The sequence below is a fragment of the Leuciscus leuciscus genome (genome assembly GCF_965113295.1).
Source record: "Leuciscus leuciscus genome assembly, chromosome: 22".
NCBI lineage: Eukaryota > Metazoa > Chordata > Actinopteri > Cypriniformes > Leuciscidae > Leuciscus > Leuciscus leuciscus.
In genome coordinates, this window is record NC_138746.1 from 13,586,549 (window position 1) to 13,608,855 (window position 22,307).

General features: G+C 37.8%; 2 protein-coding genes across 6 annotated transcripts; both read right to left on the minus strand.

Annotated features, from left to right (window-relative positions):
- Positions 1 to 324: 324 nt before the first annotated feature.
- Positions 325 to 10,862, minus strand: cep68 (centrosomal protein 68). 5 transcript variants are annotated; one of them, XM_082153823.1, is made up of 7 exons: positions 10,695 to 10,861; positions 7,514 to 7,896; positions 5,038 to 6,459; positions 4,834 to 4,956; positions 3,843 to 3,939; positions 2,072 to 2,200; positions 325 to 1,534 (listed from the first exon to the last, which is right to left on the minus strand). In XM_082153823.1, exons 2-7 carry the CDS (start codon positions 7,847 to 7,849, stop codon positions 1,524 to 1,526), a joined length of 2,118 nt encoding a protein of 705 aa, XP_082009949.1. In that variant the 5' UTR covers positions 7,850 to 7,896; positions 10,695 to 10,861; the 3' UTR covers positions 325 to 1,523. The 5 variants fall into 5 exon arrangements, 4 of the variants coding, with proteins under 4 accessions (XP_082009949.1, XP_082009948.1, XP_082009950.1 ...); XM_082153822.1 differs by having other exon boundaries at positions 325 to 1,537; XM_082153824.1 differs by having other exon boundaries at positions 325 to 1,751.
- Positions 10,863 to 10,978: 116 nt separating this feature from the next.
- On the minus strand, positions 10,979 to 22,264 carry slc1a4 (solute carrier family 1 member 4). Its single transcript, XM_082153834.1, has 8 exons — positions 21,617 to 22,264; positions 19,840 to 19,882; positions 17,538 to 17,603; positions 15,583 to 15,749; positions 15,031 to 15,264; positions 14,142 to 14,336; positions 13,666 to 13,800; positions 10,979 to 12,649 (listed from the first exon to the last, which is right to left on the minus strand). The coding sequence occupies exons 1-8, from the start codon at positions 22,129 to 22,131 to the stop codon at positions 12,391 to 12,393; spliced, it is 1,614 nt and encodes a 537-aa protein (XP_082009960.1). The 5' UTR covers positions 22,132 to 22,264; the 3' UTR covers positions 10,979 to 12,390.
- Between the last annotated feature and the right edge of the window lie 43 nt (positions 22,265 to 22,307).

Consider the following 22,307-nt stretch of genomic DNA (forward strand, 5'->3'; position numbering starts at 1 on the left):
CATACACAATATCTTATAATATCAAGTATCTTAAAATATGTCAGTGCCATTGTTTTTTCTCAAGATGCACACCAGTAATGTTTTTTTTTTCTAAGGCATGTTTATAAAAGCTACTAATTGAACTGAGGACTAATCCTGGTTTAAGCCCTGTCTGTGAAACCAGGCCTATATGCATCTGTGTGCATTAATGGTAATAATTCAGTATATTATGTACATACTTGTAAGTAATTGAGTACTTTTGCATTTAATCAAGTATCCTCATCGAAACCTACAGAAAAATATATATTTATCATAACTAAAAAAACAAGACAAAAACAAGAAAACTATCAAAAAGGACACCGTTTATTGTTAAAAAGTTGTTTTATACATAAATGCAAAACAGTTACACATCAGTCTGTGATCTCTACAGCTGAAGTTCTCCAAAACTTTCTGCCTCAAGGTTTTTAGTTTGCCGTCACATTCTTTCAGCTGAATCCATTCCACATGCATTATGCACCATAATTTATTTTTTGCATTTTGTTCCTTTGACAACTCCAAATGTTAACATACTGACAATGCTTTCACCCTTCATACATTTAGTTCATACATAAGTGAAAATTCTGTCATCGTCTGCTCACCCTCATGTCTTTCTATGCTTTCTTTTTTTTCTGTGGAACACAAAAGAAGATATTTGAACAATGTTGGTAACTGCACAACATTGGACCCCTTTGACTTATATCGTGTAGAGAAAATCAACAACAACACTGAGACACGCGTTTACATTCAACAAAAGAAAGTCACACAGTTTTAGAATGTCATGAGGGTGAGTAATTGATGACCATTTTCATTTTTGGGTGAACAGTCAGGTATGAATGCTCATCCAACAGATTATTCATATATTCATCATTATACCATTACTGACACTAATAATCAGTCAAAAAATGCAATACATTTTCGAGGCACAAGTTACTCAGAAGGGAAACTAAAGCTGCAGAGATGCTAATGAAGGCTGGGCTGTCCTCCATTAAAACTTAATAAGGTAATAATAATCTGAGATCACAATCATGATTGGCACATATGTGCACCTCTTTCACAGAGCTGAACAGTATTACTAAATTAGGCCATCTCAGGACATTTTCTGACATTAATATGTTCAAATACAGTAGTCAACATTTGAAGTGGATCAAAAAAATTCATCAAACGTTGTCCTAAGACAAGAATGGGTATTGTTCAAAATTCATGTTTAACTTTGATGAAAGGTTTTGATCCACTTCAAATGTTGACTACTGTATGTATAGACAGCCAATAATTAGCTGGTATGTAAAAAAAACAAAAAGTGAAAAGTTCTACGTATATTGTGACAGATAACTCAAGCATGTGACAGCACATAACACCAGTTCTGGATACAGTAAGCATGTAAAACAAAGATAATGGTGACATGAGTCAAGTTATAAGTGTTTTTCATGTGAAAACACCCAAAAAATACGTCTCAGTGAAAACAGTGTGCGGACCAGATATTTGCCTTCCCAGATTCCTAATAATTCTCAGGAAATTCCTTCTGTGGAGAAAGAGTGAAAAAAGTTATGCGGCACTTTTAACAATCAAAAGAGGCTAAAGTCATGGGGGGAAATGTGAATAATGAACTGTATATTGTAGGAATTGAAATAGAGTGCTGCAGGGAGGAAATATTTTTGTAGACCAAAACCCAGAAATCTGAATTTTAGCACTTCAGCTTCCATCGTCCTGAAGTCAATGGGTTTTTGGTTAAATGCCTGAAATAAAGTCTGTGGTTAATACAAGCTTTGTAATTACGACACGACGTGAACGCATCATTAATCGCAATAGCTTTTTACTTCTGCCATTGTTTTTAGGCATCAAAATTCTTACAAAATTATGATCATGATGAATAAAACAGAATCACAAAACAACAGGTCACGAAGCTTATTTTCTGCAATAATCCAAAATTCTATTCAACTTCGATGTTGGCCAACAAAAAAAATGTCATCACTGCAGCATATTCAGTCATCCATTTATAGTAATATAACCATGTGATGACACTAGACTAGAGGGCACTATAATAGTAGATCATTACCTGATGCTTCCTCAGATCTGGGGTCAGTGAGGCAGTCCATGGCTGACAGAATAGAGGAGAAAAGATACTCTGAATGAGTTTCCAGTGTGTGAGACTGCCTCTCTATTAGCACCAGTGTGTCTTTCAGAACTGTAGGATCAGAAAAATATATATATGAGCAGCAGTATGAGAACATCTAAATACTAGTGATGTGTTGACGAAAGTAATGGTGTTAATTCTTGATGTGAATGCAGAAATGGAGAATGCTAGGTAACAGCACTGCTCTCTAATTCATGCATGCATGACCGCATTCTCCAAGCAGAGCGTTTCCTGTTTCTGTCCTATGTGACTGTGAGTATTGGGTTACACTGCACAACATGTCCAAAACTGAGAAGCTGTAGACACTTGTGGAAGTGTACCGAATGATCAAGAAACAAAGATAAAACGCTCTAATGCTTCTTCTAATTTAAAATACTAGTGCAAAATGGCCGTGCAAAATCAGTTTTTGTGTGTGTTTTTAGTAATTGTTGGTTTGGTGTGTTTGAGTGCTCATTGTTACAATTACACAGCAAAAGTTCAGTGACATTTTTATTTGTGCATGGTAGAAAACACACAGTGAACTCCGAGAAAACACTATGCTTGAGCAAACAGTTTGTGAATAGGCAACTACAAATGATGCCCGTGAAAGAGACTGTGAACGCATTGAATAGGATATGTTTAGTTGGTGAATAGCATAGGCTACTATTACACAGTAGCGATAACGTTAAGCGCACCAGAATGAAATATAATATTCAGAAGTAAACAGCATAGCTGACTTACAGATTCAGTTAACATCCACAAATGAATAAGCGCGTCGATTCAGGGAGCAGTGCAAAAGTGCCCGTGCAAAATCAGTTTTTGTGTGTGTTTTTAGTAATTGTTGGTTTGGTGTATTTGAGTGCTCATTGTTACAATTACACAGCAAAAGTTCAGTGACATTTTTATTTGTGCATGGTAGAAAGCAAATACTGATACTGACATAATGACATACAATAAATGTGGAAAATGTAACTACACGATTCAGGGATTAGGCTACACAGTGAACTCTGAGAAAACGCTACTTAAGCTCCGCTGCTTTCTTCAACCCTCTCTGTCTCTGGTCCTGCGCTGTGCTCACTGAGTGTGTGTGTGAGAGGGGGAGTGGCCAGCTGTGCTCACTCAGTGTCAGTGTGAGAGGGGGAGTGGCCAGCGGCTACAGCGGCAAATGCTTCTTTTACCGATATATATTTACCGATATATTTTGCATTTCTAATCCAAACAATGTCAAACTTGACACTGCACTTACTCATGCCTGTAGCAAGACACCTGTCGAGTTTAAAATCCATCGGACTAACGGTTCGAGAGATATGCGAATAACACACACACACACAGACAGAAAGACGTTCCAGTAATTTATAGATAGATATACCGAAGTAAACAGCGTAGGTGACTTACAGATTCAGTTAACATCCACAAATGAATAAGCGCGACGATTCAGGGAGCAGGTTACACAGTGAACTCAGAAAAAATGCTACGCACAGACAGACAGACAGACGTTTCTGTAATTTATAGATAGATAATTTCACTCCACAGCTATGGAGCCACAACGGAGGGTTCAGTAACAAAATGCAGCTTTTCCCTTCCATTAAAAGGAGTCGTGCTAATTCAGTATTCAGTACAGCAGCTGAATTGTAGAGAGATGTTTTTGCTGTTATGTAAAAAACAATTATATTATCTTATTGTATTATAGTTTGATAGAGCTAATAAGACTCACACGGAGAGGCTGAATTCATGCAATGCAAAAGCATCTCTCCAGTCTGAAGAACATCTGTTGTGAGGGGCTTATGAGCCTGAACTTCTTCCTGAAAACTCTGAAAAATATCATGTGATGCAGTTATGTATTTTTTTAATGTACTTCTTTTGGAATAAAATTATTATTTCTTATTGTTATTAGATGCATATACACTACCATTCAAAAGTTTGAGGTCAGTAAGCTTTTTCTGCCCGGTTTCACAGACAAGGCTTGAGCTAGTCCCAGACTAAAATGCATGTTTAAGCTGTTTTAACTGAAAGCAACTTGCACTGACATATCTTAAAATGTGTCAGTGCCATTGTTTTGCCTCAAGATGCATACCAGTAATGTTTTGTTTTTTCAAAGGCATGTTTAAAGAGCAAATTAAATGTCCTAATTGAACTAAGACCTAATCCTGGCTAAATCTAAGCCCTGTCTGTGAAACCAGGCCATTGTGTATTTGAAATAAGTTTTTTATGCTCACCATGGCTGCATTTATTTGATAAAAAAACTGTAATAACAGTAATATTGTGAAATATTATTACAATTTGAAACAACCGTTTTCTATTTTTAATATCTTTTAAAATTGAATTATTCCTGTGATGGTAAAGCTGAATTTTCAGCATCATTACTCCAGTCTTCAGTGTTACATGATCCTTCAGAAATCATTCTAATGTGCTGATTTGCTGCTCAAGACACATTTCTTATCATCATCAGAGTTGAAAACAGTTCTGATTCTTAATTTTTTTTTTTTTAATATAGGCCTACTTGTAATTATTTTCTTTGATTAATAGAAAGTTTAAAAGAACAGCATTTATTTGAAACAGAAGTCTTTTGTAAAATCATAAATGTCTTTACTTTCACTTTTGATCAATTTAATGTATCTTTGGGAAAAAACATATTACTCTCTTTCAATAAAAAAAAAAAAATCTTATTGACCCTAAACTTTTGAATGGTATTGTAGTTTACAAACCTTGTAGTCAGCCAAGGAGGCTTTGACGCTCTCCAATTCAACCATGGGAGGAGATAGAAAATCTACTTTCTCTACCACCTTGTGCAGCCACTGAATCAGCTTTTCTAGGTTTGAGCAAAATAACTGTTGAGAAAGGATGTAACAGTCCTCATAAATTCATGGCAATCTCAGAATTTTGCAATCACGAGAAAAAAGTCTACTCACCTGTATGTGCTGCATTAGTGACTCCTGGGTCTCATATTCATCCTGGTCTGTTTGTATTGTCCTCTGAAGCTCTGACATTGACAATCCGCTCAGCTGATTCATAATAGCTTCCACCTCCCTCAGGTTCCTTCTATTCACGTCTTGACTAATCATCTGGATTCTGGCAGCAGGCTCCTTTGCTTTCTCTAAATGATCCTCAGGTGTAAGAGGTACTTCAGAAACAGATCCCCTCCTCGCCTCAATGTCTTCATCACCCCTTTCTTCCATCAATGGTTCATGCTTTCCTTCTTGAACCCTTGGTGATCTGATGGAGGTAATCTCACTCTCCAGGGATTCCCAGCTGGTGATGGCCGGTTGGCTTATCTGGTCACTAATGTCCCTCAGTTGCTGTGAAAGCACCTGAAGTTCCTGTAGATGTTCTGGTAGGCGAAGGAACTCTTCATCTAACTCGTCTTGCGAATTACGACGGGGAAGGACGAGTGTTGAACTAATGAAATTGGGGACAGATCTGAAAGTTGAGAAGATGCCAAATTTACGGTAATGACCCCCTGGCTTCCCGTCGCAATCAAGACTCTCAATTGACAAGCCAGTTTGGTCTAGTGAGGAGTACAGGCTACTGGACATGACACCATCTGAGGACTTTGAGCGTGATTGGTTTAGAGCTGGAAACTCAGTTGACTTTCGACCTGTTCCTGGACTAAAGCATCTCTGCTGAGTCCCTGAATGAGATAGGTCCAAACAGGACAGGGTGGAAGAGCTGAAAAAGCGGTCCAACTCAATGCCTGAGTCTTGCAACAACGGATCATTTTGTGAGAGAAGATCTCCATCTGGTGAACCCCATGTGCCTGTGATGTTGGGTCTCAGAGGGTATGTGTAGTCCAGGAGTGCCTGGTATTCCTTTTCAGGATCCCAGCTGGGGGAATTGCGGTTTGGGGAGGGTGGCATGGAGTTGGGGATGGCACAGGCCCAATAGTTGGCCTGATGAGGCGACATGTGTTTGAACCCACGTTGATGGTTCTTACTATAAAACTCAGAAGATCCTGTGTTAAGAAAAGAATCTCTTCCTGTGTCCATCATCTCACCTGTTCTTGTTTTTACTTTTCTCGTGAAACGAGACATATGATTGGACAAGTGAGAGGTGCTTCTAGGAGTGGACATCCACTTAGGCACTGGGGGTTCTGTAAGGCTCAAGGAAGCTGAATGGGGACTGGACAGACTGCGTTTGGCAGCTGAAGTGGTAAAAATAGGATCCTCATCACATGACCCTAGTCTAAGGTCCGATACATTCATGGAAGTATCCAGGTCTTCTCTGGATAATGCGGGGGAGGATTTATAATATGGAGAAGCTTGTGTGATCCTTCTGAATGACTCTTTGGCCAGACTTTTGTCCTTTTCTTTAGAGGAACCTGCTTTGTAACTGATCTGAGGAGGGAAAAAAAGGAAATGTTAATAGGAAATCCTGGGATGTAGACTAAAACATAACCAGAAAGTCATTGGCTCCTTTTATTAAACAAACATTACCATTCAAATGTTTGGGGCCAGTAAGATTTTTTCATGTTTTTGAAAGAAGTCTCTTCTGCTCACCGAGGCTAAGTTTATTTGATTAAAAATACAGTAAACAGTAATACTGTGAAATATTATTACAATTTTAAATAACTTTCTATATATTAATATTTCACAGAAAAGCGGAATTTTCAGCATCATTACTCCAGTCTTCAGCGTCACATGATCCTACAGAAATCATTCTAATATGATGATTTGCTGCTCATTAAACATTTCTTATTATTATCAATGTTGAAACAGTTTTGATCAATTTAATGCAAAAAACAGTAGTGTGTATATTGTTTTAACAAGTTTCCAAGTTCCCAAACATTACAATTGGGTCTTACTATATACTAAACCATAACCAATAATATAAGTTTTGTAAATATCTATTTTAAAATAACATTTAGAACATCAAACACAATTGCGAATATGTATCTTTAATTAGAAGTAACAATTTCTGGTTCATTTCGATTCAGACATAACCAAAAATAACGACTTGTGGTTCAGTGATGGAGTCAGTTGTGGCTCAGTAATAGCTTTGAACATTCACTGACTAAATTAATATGATTCAAACCACTAACTCACAAACAAGTTTGAAACAGATTCACAAATCTCACTGATAAAAAAACAAAACAAAAAAACAACAGTTTGCGAATCGGACAACACAGCTTGTGCTGTGTTTGTTGCTGTCTGCAGGAAACACTGGTTCGCACTCTTAACATTTGGACACACAAAGCTTTCCAAACTAATTGAAAAATATTGTTGTTTTATTTAAAAAAATTGTAGTTGCAGTCTGGAGCCCTATATAAGACTAGCATTTCAAAGTTCAGAAAGAAATAAAGCAATATAATGCTCTTTTATTGTTTCAGTTAGTAAATAGTGTTAGTAAATAGTTCCTGGTTCAACATGAACTGCGTCATTAGATTCTTACCATCTCTGAGTCTTCATGTGTGGATGAGTTCTTCAGGATGGGAATCTGGCATTGTGTGGAGATCAGTGGTTTTCTCATGGTATAGAGGCTTCTGTCTGTCATATACCTGGAAACAGGTGCCATTGTGACTGTCTTTTTGCAGCCACTCCTCTCTGTGTCTGAGTCTTTGGTCCCCAGGACATTTGAAGACCTTGTCCTCTCAACTGCCCTTTGACTGAGAGGTTTAGAGTGACCGCTGCGAATAAACTCTGGGGTCCTGGTCTTCCACCTCCCATAGCTCTTGTTCTCCATCTGCGAAGAGGTGTCTAATAAAGCCTTGTCAACTCCGAGAGCCATAGCACCACTTCCAGATTTTGTAGTTCCTCATTTGTCGAGAGCAACAGCTAAAAGGTCAAAATCACACTGTGTTTTAAACACTGCAAAACAAAGGCTTGAATGATCACAGAAGGAGGCTCTGTGTTCTGTGTGGTCTAACATGATGCACGGCTCATTTACTGTAATCGGTCATTATCTACATGTTCAGGCTTGCCTGAAATTCAAGAATGCTCTGTCATGAATGCTCAATTTTGTTGTTAAAGTGCCCCTATTATGCTATTTTAAAGTTTCCTAATGTTGTTTTGGAGTTTCATTTTCTCATAATATACATTTGCACATCACCACATTTTCAATGATTCTCAAAAGACTTGTCAGATGAATCAATCTCTCTAAATCCCGCCTTTCCGCGAACTACTCTGCTCTGATTGGCCAAGACAGCTCAGTCTGTTGTGATTGGTCTACCGCGTGCAGCGCGCATGTTGAAAACAAAAATGTCCATTGCCATAACAATGTCAGCTCTGCGTGTCCTGAGGCTTCCTACACCGTAAACTAAACACAGTAACGTACAATGACGTCGTCGTCGATTTTACCATATCAATCCGAGCGCGAGTCCGATGATAAAATACTGGAAGAACTAGGTCTATTCATCCAACCCAAACCTCCATCGCAAGGACAACTCGAGCAGGACGTTTCTTAGTGATACACTACTCAGTTTGAGGCACATTATGAGATGTTGCACCTGTAATTCCTCACCATCAGCATTAACAAGTGCATGTCCATCAATAAACCGATTATTTTACTTGTAGGCCTACTTATTTATTTACAGAGTATTTTTCTAATTTATTGCGGTGAACATGTGGAAACTGTATCAATAACAGTGCATACATTAGCCGAGCTCTAACGTGAATGACTGATATAACATAGAACGTTGGTAAAACAAATCTTGCTCCATGCTTAATCTTTCCTCAAAGTAGTGAGAACGACGGACAATCTGCATTAATAGACAGTTTTAGGTAATAGTGGCCCACAACTGATTAGCAGAAGGATTTCAGTTAGACAGTAATAATGTGAGTTAAACAGTTAGCAGGAGACCTACACAATATAAAACTCAAAACTAAGTGTTTTGAACACCATCTTTCAAGAGCAAGTGATTTTCGAATCCTGCATTGAACACTGAGATTTGAGAAGCAGTCTTCAGTAAAATAAAGGGAACACAGCAAAAGTTTAGGATTATACTGCTGGTATCGTGGTTTAGAATAATTTTAACCACTGATTCTTCACATCCTCATCCTTGGGCAGTGTAAAAAAAACTAGCTTTACCTTCACATTGTAGAGCACAGCGTCTTCTCGACATGATGCTATCCAGTGTCCACAGGAATCAGCTGCAGGTGTTGTGCCGAATTTCGACCCCCTGCCAAATTATTACCCCCCTCGTTGAAGTCAGTACCTGATTGCCTAATCCTAACCCCTCCCCTAATCCTAACCCCTCCCCCACAACTAATCCTAAACCTACCAATATTAGGGGGGAACCTCAAACACAACCCCTGTTTGAGGTTCAAGTTTTCCCTGGTGTCTGCGCGCAATAAGTGGGCGGGCAATATGCTAATGTTTCGTCTTGACATCACAACGAAACAGCTTATGACTCGTTTGAAAAACAATTCATTTCATTGACTCAGAGTCGATTCTTACTTTTGAAAGACAATAACTTTATATACGGTGCACTTTCAGATTTGAAACTTTGCAGGATGTTTTCATTCACTTAGAGCTATGTTACACACTACATGAAAGGTCATTTTCAAAAATCCATAATAGGGGCACTTTAAAAGAAAAAAATAAATGGTTAATTAATTAAATAATTTAGTAATAAAATAATTTAGTAATAGTAATTTAGTAATAAAATAATAATAATACTCTACACTGACAAAATATAGTTGTATTTATATGTGTCAGATGAACTCTGATAAACGCAACAGTGCAGACAAAGCAGTTTCTTTATTTCTCTGTGGAATAATAATAGGCAGGCACTGTTTTTTGATTGGCTGATGCTTCTGGTTTCCATGGCGACCAACAGAAAACGGCATGTCATAAGATGGGATCACGTGGGTAAATTTAAATCGTAGCCTGCTTGCACTGCAAACAAAGACAATCAAGTGTCTTCACCACAGAACCCTCATGGACTTTTACTTTTAATATAATACTTGTTGGTACACGGCTTGTCGGTTCGCATAATTGTTACTGACATCAATATGCTTTTGTGGACATAAAAAGCCAGCAAGATCCTGTGGGCTACAATGGCACTAGATAAAATAAAGCAGTGCGAAATCCTATAGAAAGTCATATAGGCTTGATTGGCAGTTACCATGGCAACCTACCTACTCATCAAACAAATGCCTAGTAGAGACTACACACACACACACACACACACACACACACACACATACATATATATATATATGGACGGCACAGTGTCTGTATTATACAATCCCTCTAAGAAACCGAAAAAAAAAGCTTTTAAATCGATTGAAATATAAAACACACAATTTATAATTCACAATATACAATCTAACGTTACTTGTTTTGAAAGCCACAATCTGCAACCAGTAGGCTACCTATTTGAATAAAATAAAGTAAATATTCCTAATTGAACACTGTGGCACGCATCGGTTACGGAATGATGAAATGTATTTGGGTATCAGTCACAAACAAACAGCAGCAAGAAACAAAGTGATTCATGTTATGCCATTATGTATCAGTCAGAAATATTTATCTATCATACAGCGGCTTCACAGCTATGTCGACATCACTTTCACTTGGCTCTCATGGCTAAAACACCCAGCGTAACTGATCTTAAACTGTGTTTACGTACCGTTTTTGGCTATGGAAAGACCATCGACAGCTCGATGAACTACGTGCATATGGCTAGAGATATAATACGATAAATAAAACACCGCTGTAGAGGAATCCAAGCGTTTAAGGAAACGGTTCATAACACAGAGAGAGGCGGGTCAAGTAGCGTAGACTGTTGCCTCTCCAGCCAATAGCGACATAAAACGAGGAGAACTGCACGAGCCAAAATTCAAGTTACTCATTAATGCGCATGTGCATGACAATATGACGTAAAATAACTAGTTATTGTGGAGAGACCACGTAATGTTTATTAAAGTTTTTTTTGGTGTCATTATTCTGATATGAATTGTTGTCCAGACCACTGCTGAAATAACGCCTTGTCACGCCATACATGTTACATTTCTTGACGCTGGTCAGAACCAACCAATCACAGTATAGTTTGTGATTATTTGATTAGGATTTAATAAAAATATTTTAGAGAAACTGTTGTGTTTGGATTCAGTTTGATTATTAGCTATAAATCCTTGCAATTAAATGTTGATTAAAGTTACATTATTACTATCAACAAATAATTATCCGTCACACGCAGGAAAATGTGTATGCATGTAAATCAGAGACAGATGCTTTGGATTTAATTGTAAGCAGAGACACACAGACACATCGGTAACAAGAAGACAACTAACGGTTAAAGGATAGTGGGGAAAAGTACATGGAGGTAAAAATGCATATAAAAACACACTAATAAAGTTAATAGCTTTTAGAGTTCATCTAACATCTGACTATTTTCATAGCAACAGATTACGAAAAATAGTTTTCAATGCAGTACAAAAGGGTAAGCAATTAGAATAAATTAAGCTTATTCATTATCTAATTGTCGTTTTAAAATGGTTTGCTCTTTAACTAATGACCAAACTTAATATTTGGGCATAAAATGTACAAAAAAAGTCACGACAAGTTCTTTGTTTGTAATCCCACTAACCACTAGATGTCACTAGATACCAAGGGTGATGTTCTTGGGTCAAACAAAAAAATAAATATTTTATGTAGAGAACGGAGGTCTATCAGGAAATGTTTGACCCTACAGTGTTTCATCATCAGGTTGAATATCACACGTGACCGTGGGTTTTGTCTCTATCTCTGAGCTTGGCGTTCACTTAAATCAGATTTGAATGTAGGCTACTGAAACCATAAAGCACAAGCTCTAAAATCAGCTAGAATTCACAGTCCTTCACAAGCACACATGCAGTTTTGATATAGTCCCCAAAAAATCACCAGACTATACCACAATGCAACAGGATTTACCCTTAGGGACACAAATATATACAGCAAATACTTTCCGGTGTATCTTTGAAATAGTTAATATTTCACACAGTCAGTCAAAATATAGAAAAACAAACAGATCAAGAGGTCAGTCTGTGAATGATTTCCATTACTACCCATCTCTGCTCACAGACTGGAAATATTCCCTTTTTGATTTAGCACATCATCTGGGACATGTTCTCAAACACAAAATCTGATTATAAGAAATCATTTTGGCACAGTTGGGTAAGATTTTCATAACAAAAAAACAGTCCAAACTATGTAAACTGACCATTAGTGTTCCTTTCACAGGAATGAGTAAACTTTACGTTTGACGTAAACTTCACACTCATCATGTAGTGGTTTTTAAAGAGAGAAAATAGTGAAGAAAGAGATGGGAGACCACAGTCAACACTTTACAGTACAGACTCCAGACCGTCCTTTTCATTGAGTGTTTCATGTGAGGAGCTTTCTCCTTGGTTCTGGTGTGTGACGAGAGGGGAGGTCTCTTCTTCAGCCTTGACATTAGGCACTACCTCCACCTTCACCTCTTGCAGTTCCTGCTCCTCTTGATGCTGCTGCTGTTGTCTCTTCATCTCTCGCTCATTGATGTGGTGAAGTATTCCAGCACCGAGGGCATCCCCCTCCACGTTCACAACTGTGGTGGTGCGGTCGCTGATCACACATCAGACACACAGTTTGTTAACTCAAGGGCTAGAAAATCCTAATTCTATTCTATATTCTTCTAATTCCTAATTCTATATGCCTTCATGTAGCTCAAACAGTAGAGCATGGCGCTATAGCGATGCCAAGGTCATATAGGTACAAATATGGGTTCAAATTGCATTGGATAAAAGAAATGTTTTGTAATTCCATATTGAAAATTTTACATTGTGTCCTTATGTTTGAACCTGTATGTATTTATTTTATGCATATACAGAATATTAGTTTCTTATTATAGAAGTATAACTTTTCTAATTCTTATATGAAGCCTTAAAAGACCCGTAGGAACAAAAATAGACTGTAAAGCTATCAGGTTTCATGATGATATGTGTGGGGAGGGTGCATTTTATAAAGACCTTTAATATATATATACACTTTGTAAATAGATACACTACCGTTCAAATGTTTGGGATCTGTAAGATTTTTTAATGTTTTCTTTTAAAGAAGTCTCTTATGCTCACTAAGGCTGTATTTATTAGATAAAAAATACAGTAAAAACAGAAATAATGTGAAATATTATTATAATTTAGAATAACTTTTTTGTATTTAAATCATTTTAAAATGCAATATATTATAATAATTATAATATGCTGATTTGCTGCTCAAGAAACATTACTTATGATTAATGTTGAAACTGTTGCTTTGCTTAATATTTTTGTGGAAACCATTTTTTCAGGATTCTTTGATGAATAGTAAGTTCAAATGAACAGCATTTATTTGAAATAGAAATTCTTCATTGTCACTTTTATCAATGTAATGCTTCTTTTAAAATAACAAATAAATAAAAAATCTTACTGAAGCATTATACTGAAGACTGAAATAAGACAAAATACATTTAAATAGTTGATATTGATATATAAGGTTAATTGTAATTAATCAGTGTATTAATTACAATATCGATTTACAGTATTAATTTGTTGGTTGAGACCAATGTATTTATATGAGTAAAATGGGAAAAGTTGTCTTACACAATCCAGTCCACAGCCAGCATGAGTGACAGGTCATGGGTGGGCAGACCAATGGCCTCCAGAATGATAGCGATGGTGATGATCCCACCCGCTGGAATACCTGCTGCTCCCACGCTGGAAGCGGTGGCTGTCACCCTGCACATATGAATAAGCAAATGAGCAGTCATTTATCAGATACTTCATCCAAAGCGACCAATGGTACACTTACTACAAGGACAAATTCCCTGGAGAAAAGCGGAGTTAAGTGCCATAATGCTAAAAGCTATCAACATCCATCCTTCCATCAGAGCTTCAGTTCTGTATCGCCCATTACTGCATAACCTGCCACACTGGGACAGGCTCCAGAAAGTGAATATGGGTTGCTTTTAAATTTAGATCAAGCTTAGCATCTCTGCCTTGTATATATAGGAATGTTTCACAGTATCTATGAATACTCCTGCTGATTGAAGAAAGACCTCATAGGGATGTACACTCACAGGATTGTGAAGATCTGGCCAGCGTTGAGTTCAACGTTGTTGAGCTGGGCAATAAACACAGCAGCAACGCACTGGAAAATGGCTGCTCCATCCATGTTGACAGTGGCTCCAATCGGTAAAATAAACCGACTGATTCGTTTGTCAACACCGTTGTTCTCCTCTACACATTTCATCATGGTGGGCAGGGTCGCTGAGCTGCACAGGCACATAAAACAGACAAGGTTTGAGTATGTAATTGGTAAAATAATGTAATAATGGTCAAAGCCATTCTATTGGTGGAAAAAAGGAATATTATAACCATATTTTAGTAACATTATAACCATTACATAATGGCTTTGAATCAGTGTTATTTTAGTATTACTTAAGTACTATTATAGTATTTATTGCTTTGAATTAGCTTTTATTTTAGTTTAGGTTTTAGTAATTTTGTTATATACTTTTGATTTATTACTTCAACTTCAACCTATTTATTTCAGGTAGTTGCAAAGGCAACATTTCTAAAGTTTTTAAAGTTTACGTTTTTCATGTAATATTTACATTTAACTTTATTTCAACTTTATTTCAGTTAACAGTTAAAACAATTCGTTTTAGTTAACAATAACAACACTGCTTTGGATTGGTCTAAGGACTGACCATTCCAGAATTTATTCCTTTGCCAACAAATCAAGGTTTTTGCATTTCCAATAACACTACTAAAGATTTAGCAAGACTGGTGGTTCCAGGAAAAAAGAAAACAAAACTTTTTAGTCACATTCTGGGAAACAAATTAACCCAAACATTAAACTGCATATTGCCTGTATTAAGCTATTTTTTGCTTATAGAAAAAAATGATGTAGGTTAGCTCAACTAAACCTGCTTTTAGGACTACAAATGACATAGAACAAATTACCTGGAGCAGGTAGCAAAGGCTGTGGTGAAAGGTGTGATGAGGCCAGACAGGAAACTGAAGGGGTTTTCACGAGTGAACCCAAAGTAGATAAGAGGCAAGACAATGCCACCATGGATGACGTGGCCCAGGATAGAGGCAAAAATGTACTTCCCCAAACTAGTGACCAACAGAACCACATCTTCCATTTCCACAATCTTACTGCCAACCAAGAACATGATGCCAAATGGCACATACCTGAAGGACAAAAAAACTGAATGTATCAGACATCATGTGCATAGTGCAACTTAAGCTTTTAAAATGTATAGAAGTTTCGCTTTCTTTAAGATTTCAGTGTTGAATATTAAAAGAATGTTTTAGCATTTTGTACTTACATATATTGCACTTGCAAAAACTGCAATATTTTATACGAATATAAGTGTTGTTTTTTTTCACATGTCCCTATTACTGTATGGGGACAATATATGATGTAATAAATTAAATTACACTATATTGTATTACATCAATGCTCTTAGACTGGATTAGATGTCAATTTGATAAAATACCTTTACTTACCACATGATCCATGACACCAATACCATAGTGGCTTCATTGAAGGCATTGAAAAAGCGAATGAGCTCCTCTCCTTCTGTCCCAAGCTTTCTCAAAGCAACTCCAAAAACCATAGCAAAGAGAACAAGGCCCAGAATATTCATTCCATCTGCATCTGTTCCATAGGGAACCTGAAACCCACCAAAACATGTTTGTCATTGTTATAAAGTGGCTCACATAAGTAGACATTCAAATATTAGGATACTGCCGCTCAGCCTTTTCAATGTTTTCTTGGCAGCATACAGTTGAGAATTGGTTAAAGGCGAAAAATGCAACAACAAAAAAAATCTGATGATAACATTATTTTAAGCAATAAAATGTGACATATTAATGTGCTCTGATTAGTGCTGAATTTAAGTAACCTATATGAACTAATGTTCCCACTCACTGATGCAATGTCATTTCTCCTGTCACTGATATGACTGTTCATGGACAAGTGACTTTCAAAAGCCAAACACGTCATGAAGCTCGGCTCTCAGACAGAATTTCCTCAGCGGTTATGGCTGTGGGGTCACAGGTGATGAAGATCTGACGGGACTGAGCTACTGTTCAACAGAATCCCTCCCTTGTTCTGGGATTTATCACACATCCAGGCATGGCTCATCACTTGGCACACAGCACTGGTTGTTCTGTAAGCCCTACTTAAGCAATTATGGACCTCAAGCGTTCTGAGGGATTGCCCACATATTTACCCATGCATCAACAGATACGAGACATTTTAGCTGAGCCAGGATGTAATGAAGACCCAATGATTTATACAAAGGCTAATCACATACAGCACTAGATAGAGTAGTTCATTTGCATCAGTGAATTATTATTAGCTTTTTTGCACTGAATTTGAAGGAAATACTGATGGAATAGATTTAAACATTAAAGTGTGTTAAATCGATCAAATTAGGTACAATTCTCAATGTACAAATATACAACCCAACAAGCAATAGTTGTCATTTCACCGTCTAGGTCATAGACCCGTAATAGTCCGGCTATGAGTAACCCACTTCTAGTCAAAATAACCTTGAATTTGGTTACATGTCGTTTTTTCCTAAATAACTTGCAAGATGTATGATTACAAGATGTTTGGTTTAATTTCTTCACTCATTTAATTTCTTTGTTATCTAATTGACTAGTCTATTCTTCGGCTATGGTTTAGACGTCTATTAAATTTTCACTGACGGCCCAAATTTTGCCTTGTTTTAGCCTAGACGTCTGGGCTGTGTTTGGGCGGCTATAAGACGTCTTTTAAATTGCTTGCAGGGAAGTAGCGAGACATATCAACTTTGTGAATGAAGGTCATTCTAACTCTGTGGAAATCTGCATGCATGTGGGTCTGGATGTAATGTAACTAGATTTATTTGAGGCTGACTGTACTACTATAAGGGCAGAAAATGTTCATTAGAAAATTATTTGAAATGTGAATATCTCTTAGCACATCCTGAGTCCTTCTACAAGCACATTGCTGTGACTAGAATGCAGACACATGGGAGGCCCTCTGGGAAAGGCTTGCCATCTCCAGCTGCTTGAGTGCTCAGTAGGACAGGAGCCGCAAAACCGGCTGCGTCAACCCTGGCCCTGTGCAAACAAACAGCAAGCTCTTTCAAGGCTGCCAAAGAGCCAAACACTACTGAGTGGTCTGAGACAAACCAGCCAAGAAGCTCTAACTGGACTTAAGTTTAAAATAAAAAAGTGCAAAACTACTGGGTTAAATTGACATTTCAGCAAGTGACATGTGTTTACAATTGTTGACAGTACATGCTTAAGATAGGGAAAGGAAAGACCTAATGCTATTAATAATTATAGTATATTAATGAATATAAATGTTAATATTATTAACAATAATAATAATGTTATAATTATAAAATGTATCATTATCGTAACATAAAAAGGTAAAATTATTATTAGAAAATAAAGAGATAATGTACCTTCTGGTAGATGAGGGTTCCATTTGTTCCATTTCCAACAAGAACCATCTTGTAATCAGTGATATACTGTGACAAAAGTAAAAGACAGGAAGAAAACATTATGAGCTACATGCAGTGCTTATCAAAGAGCTATTCTGGCCGATTTCAACCCGTTCCAGTGTGCGGCTTCATGAACTGGGATGCATTTGATTATTTCTCTGCACTGAGCGTGTTTCTGTGCATGTCTAGTGCCAAAATACTCACAAAAGCAGCATTTAAAGTTTAGCTGAAGAGGACTTTGAGACTGGTACACACAGAGACAATGAAAGTGATCCCCCCACAGCTCTCCTATTCAGAACCCCTGTTTCTCAAAAAATCCAATTCTATGAGCTAAGCCACTCAGTTTAGTTTCCGTCTACTTCCTACCTCAAAAATACGATCGGAGTAGGTCAAAAACATGAGACGCGGCAATGGCACTGAACTATGGAAATAATGCAGGGTCTCAAGACATGTTTTTAAAGGTTGAACTTCTTTTCGGCAATATAAAAATGCAGCAAAATCGTGGGGGAGTGGTGTTAAAGTCACCATGAAATCAAAGTTGACTATTCTTATTTTTTTAATGGAATGTTGCAGTATTTATTATAAATTATTTATCAGTGCACATCATTATTATGTTTTTATTAATGTGCCTTCGTAATCTTTAATCAAAATAACTTCCCCTTCCTCTTGCAACGATATCTCTTGTTTACCGGTGTGAGGGCGGAACAACCTATCACTCTAATGAGATCACAGCAATAACAAACAATCCAATCAATTCCCCATTGACAAAATCAAGTCCCGTCCTACATTTTCTCTCATTCGAGAAGGCTTTTTACCCCGGATATATGCCACACAGGAAAGAAAAAACAATTACCACTTCCATTTCATGCCAACTTTAACGAAAGTAGCTGCCTTTTAGAAGCGGGGTGCTTTTCTCACAGAATGCGTTCTTGCCTTTAAAAAAATGTGAGACGTTGTGCTGCTAAGGAATAGAAAAGAACACAGGATCTCAAGATACATTTTTAAAAGTTGAACTTAGTTTAAGTTAAGTTTAACTTCATCGTAAAAAAAAATAGATCTTGGCGCTGTGTTGATAGATGTCCGTATACCCAGATAGCATACATATTCGGGCCTCATCTGGGCCAACTATGGCACAAATGGCTCAGTTCTGGCAGTGGCAAAGGTCATATGAGCCGTATCTGGCCCACACACATCAAGCCGGTTTTAGTTTGAGTTGTGGCTTGCTGTGTGTGGCCCGGATGCGATTGCCAGCCACACTCAAGGTTCAGTCATTGCCGGTATGCCATGCGGGATGTGGGCCACAACTGGGTCAGATGTCATTTGCTATCTGGGTAGCTTATGTTTACATAGACAAACATATGTTTACATATAAAAATCAGTGTAGTGGAAAGCAGAAACTCGTCTGTTAAAGGTTCACAGTCAGCCATATCTTTAATGAGATGAATTTACACTGTGTTTGCATATTCTGATGTTGACTTACATTTGATGGCAAATAAACATATTTCAGGTAGAGATAATTAAGGCAACCTGGAATAGATCTTCAAAAATGAGTTTGGACAAGTTCATATGTAACTGGCCATTAAAATAATTCCCAGGCATTTCTGTATTAATCCTGCTAAACCGTGTCTCATCTTCTTTAAAGCCTGTCTGGACTCCATCCAGGTGAGTGTTGATGGAAATCCCACTGGATAAAGAAACATTCTCCTAAAGAAACATCCCATTATTTGCAGCCAATGACCCTGTTTCTCTTTCTAAAGCTACTCTGGCCTTTAGAAAAAACATAGTTTTTGCAAATAGATAACTGGGTACCCTGTTCAGTTTGTGTCAGTGAGGTTGCGCACATGCTCCAGTCTGGGGACATAGATGTTATCTCCTACCCAGACCACCAAACCCCATGACCTTCCTTTGAGCAGAGTGTGCTCACTGTTAAGCAGCTGACCGTGTGGTACAACTCAGTGAACTAAGCCAGGTTGCCAGGCACCAAGCAATGGAATCAGCTTTCTATGGTAACTGCCTAGTTGCTTAGTGGTGAGAGAGGATGGGAGGTATTTATTGAGTAGGGACAAAAATGGTCACTCCATTTTGTGACTCTCTCAATTAGAGATGAAGGAGCTGTTAACATGGAGGAAGTGATCTACAAATATTCATTCTGGACATAACCGCGTGCGTGCGTGCGCATGTGTGTGTGTGTGTGTGTGTGTGTGTGTGTGCGCGCGCGCATGTGTGTGTGTGTGTGTGTGTGTGTGGAAAAAAAGTAACTCACTGAGCGGAAAGCTGCAGCCACCAGGTTGGATGGAAACAGGTTTCTGAAAAGGAAAAACAAGCAAGAAAGATAAACCAGTGATGCAGACATGTGTAAAAATGGGCTCTTATCATCACAGATGGACACCTCTGGTGTTCCATTGCTAAATTCCCACCCGTTTGCATCATGATGGACCTGTAAAGGAAGTTTTGCATTGATCCATGCAGATCAATATCTTTATCTAAACAGATATTCAGTCACTCTACAGAATGGATTTATTTTAAACTAAACTGAGTTTTAGTTCTTATTCATCATATGACCTGAGTTCAAAGAGGATTAATCTAGTAACCCTGTGAACTGTGGGGCAAAGTGGAGTGTATTTTCTCCAGCTTCATGCAAGCCTATTATATAGTCATTCTTCAAGTTCTGATTACATAATTGCATAGAAGATTTATACTTCAACAAGAGAAACTTTAAAGACTTTTTACAAACAGATTTCAGGTTTCAAGATATGTGCACATTTGCTCCAAATAGGGTGAACAATAATGTTCATGTGTGTTCATGTAATGATGCATTTTTTGTGATTAAATTTGATGTAATTTATATTTTTCTAAATTACTGATTAGTGGAAAAAGCAGGACAGTTATGTTAAGTTAATAGCAAACATGTTTTCTGGAATTTTGAAAAATGTAATTTCCTTTCATGAAAAATAAAATTGTCACAAATATGTTCCTGCTGGAAAAACAAAATATTTTTTGCAATATTGTAGCTGATTTGTTACTGGTCCATGGTGATCTCTCAACCCTAATACACATCTACCAGGTCGATTGCGACCCCACCAGCTAATAGTCCATCCATTTTGTCCATCATCTAGATCAACTTGGATGAATAAAGACCATATCCTGCAAAAACAAATCATGTAAAACCAGCATCAGAAAGGTAACTCCTAGGCAGCCATAGCCTAATTTTGGTCTTATAGCACAGCAGCAATTGGGCTGTTATGAAATATTTTAACTGTTGTGAGCCAAGTTAATAGTAAGACACATAATGGTCAAAATCAATCAGAACTGTTTCAGAAAGTGTCACACTATACCTTGACATGTTACAAAAAGAAATATGCCACTTAAAACAGACAACCAATTAAATACAATATAGTTTTGTAATTATCCAATCATCATTTAAAAACATTAATAAAAGTTTAGAGTAATTTTTAGAGGCTTTTAGAGAATCTGTTAATGGATTTTCAAGTGTTCACAGAGATACATATTGAAACGTGATGTCCATTATGATGATTCCAGGCAAATTACATTATCAGAATGACAATGATCTTTATTTGTGACAGTTATTAATTGATTTGATTGTTTCCTTGTAGAAGCTTATCAATATTTTTTTCTCCTACTTTACTTGATGTCCCAATTGTGCTGAACTCTCACTATGCTTTCGGTCTAAAACATTCTCTTTTTGCCAGAAATGTGAGAATTTTTCCAGTTGTTTTTCCAGCTCTTCTTTCCCTGTCTGGAGCAATACTTAAATTCACAACAGTCGGTGACTTAAATAGCTTTTAAAAAAAAGAAAGTAAGAAAGAAAAGAAGATGTAAAGTATGAGATTATTGTCACATGATCGGCACGCATTCGTGTGTGTGGATGGCACATACATCGTTAATCACACCGGCAACCTGCAGTAGCGGATTAGTTGCCATAGTGGTCTGCTTTCTTTCTCACGTCAGGTTGAAATATATTTTTATCACCAATTTTTACTATATATTATTATCAGTAATTTTTATAACCAAAATGATACCTTGCCAGGTCTAAAAACGAATCCGCTGTCTCTTTGTTGGAGCTCAAGCCTTCCAGTCCCAAGTTGTTGGTGTTCAGCGCTCCGGCTCCCACGCCGGGTTTGATGATGAAGGCGAGCGCGACCCCGATGGATGAAGCTATCAGAGTGGTCACCAGAAAGTAAGACACGGCGATCCCTCCGAGCTTTCCCAGCGAGCGCGTGTCCAGACTCGCAGCGCCAGAAATCAAACTGCAAACCACTAAAGGAAGGATGATCATCTTGAGCATCCTCAGCAGCATCTCCCCGGGGAAGGCGAAATAAGTCATCTGCGCTCGGGTTAGGTTCATGTTCCGGACCATCATCCCGAGCCCTACGCCCACCAGAACCCCGGACACCGTCAGGATCACTAGGAGATTTCTTTTGAGGAAGCCCATCAACCTGTCTTTAAAGCTTTTCTTTTTTGATTTAATTGAGACCGCTGGCAACGGGCTTTTGTGCCCGGCGTGCCCATTGATTTCGCTCTTCTTCTCCTCCATGATTTTCTCTTCACGCTCAGTATTTCCACCCGTTTATAAGAGGTGCAGGCTATTCTCATCAGCAGCGTGCGCGCGCTTGGAACGGAGCGGAGTGGATAGTGCTTGTAAAAACCGGCCGGCACTTATAGACATGTGCTGATCCACCAATGGCGAGGGGTCTTTCAAAGATGAAGATT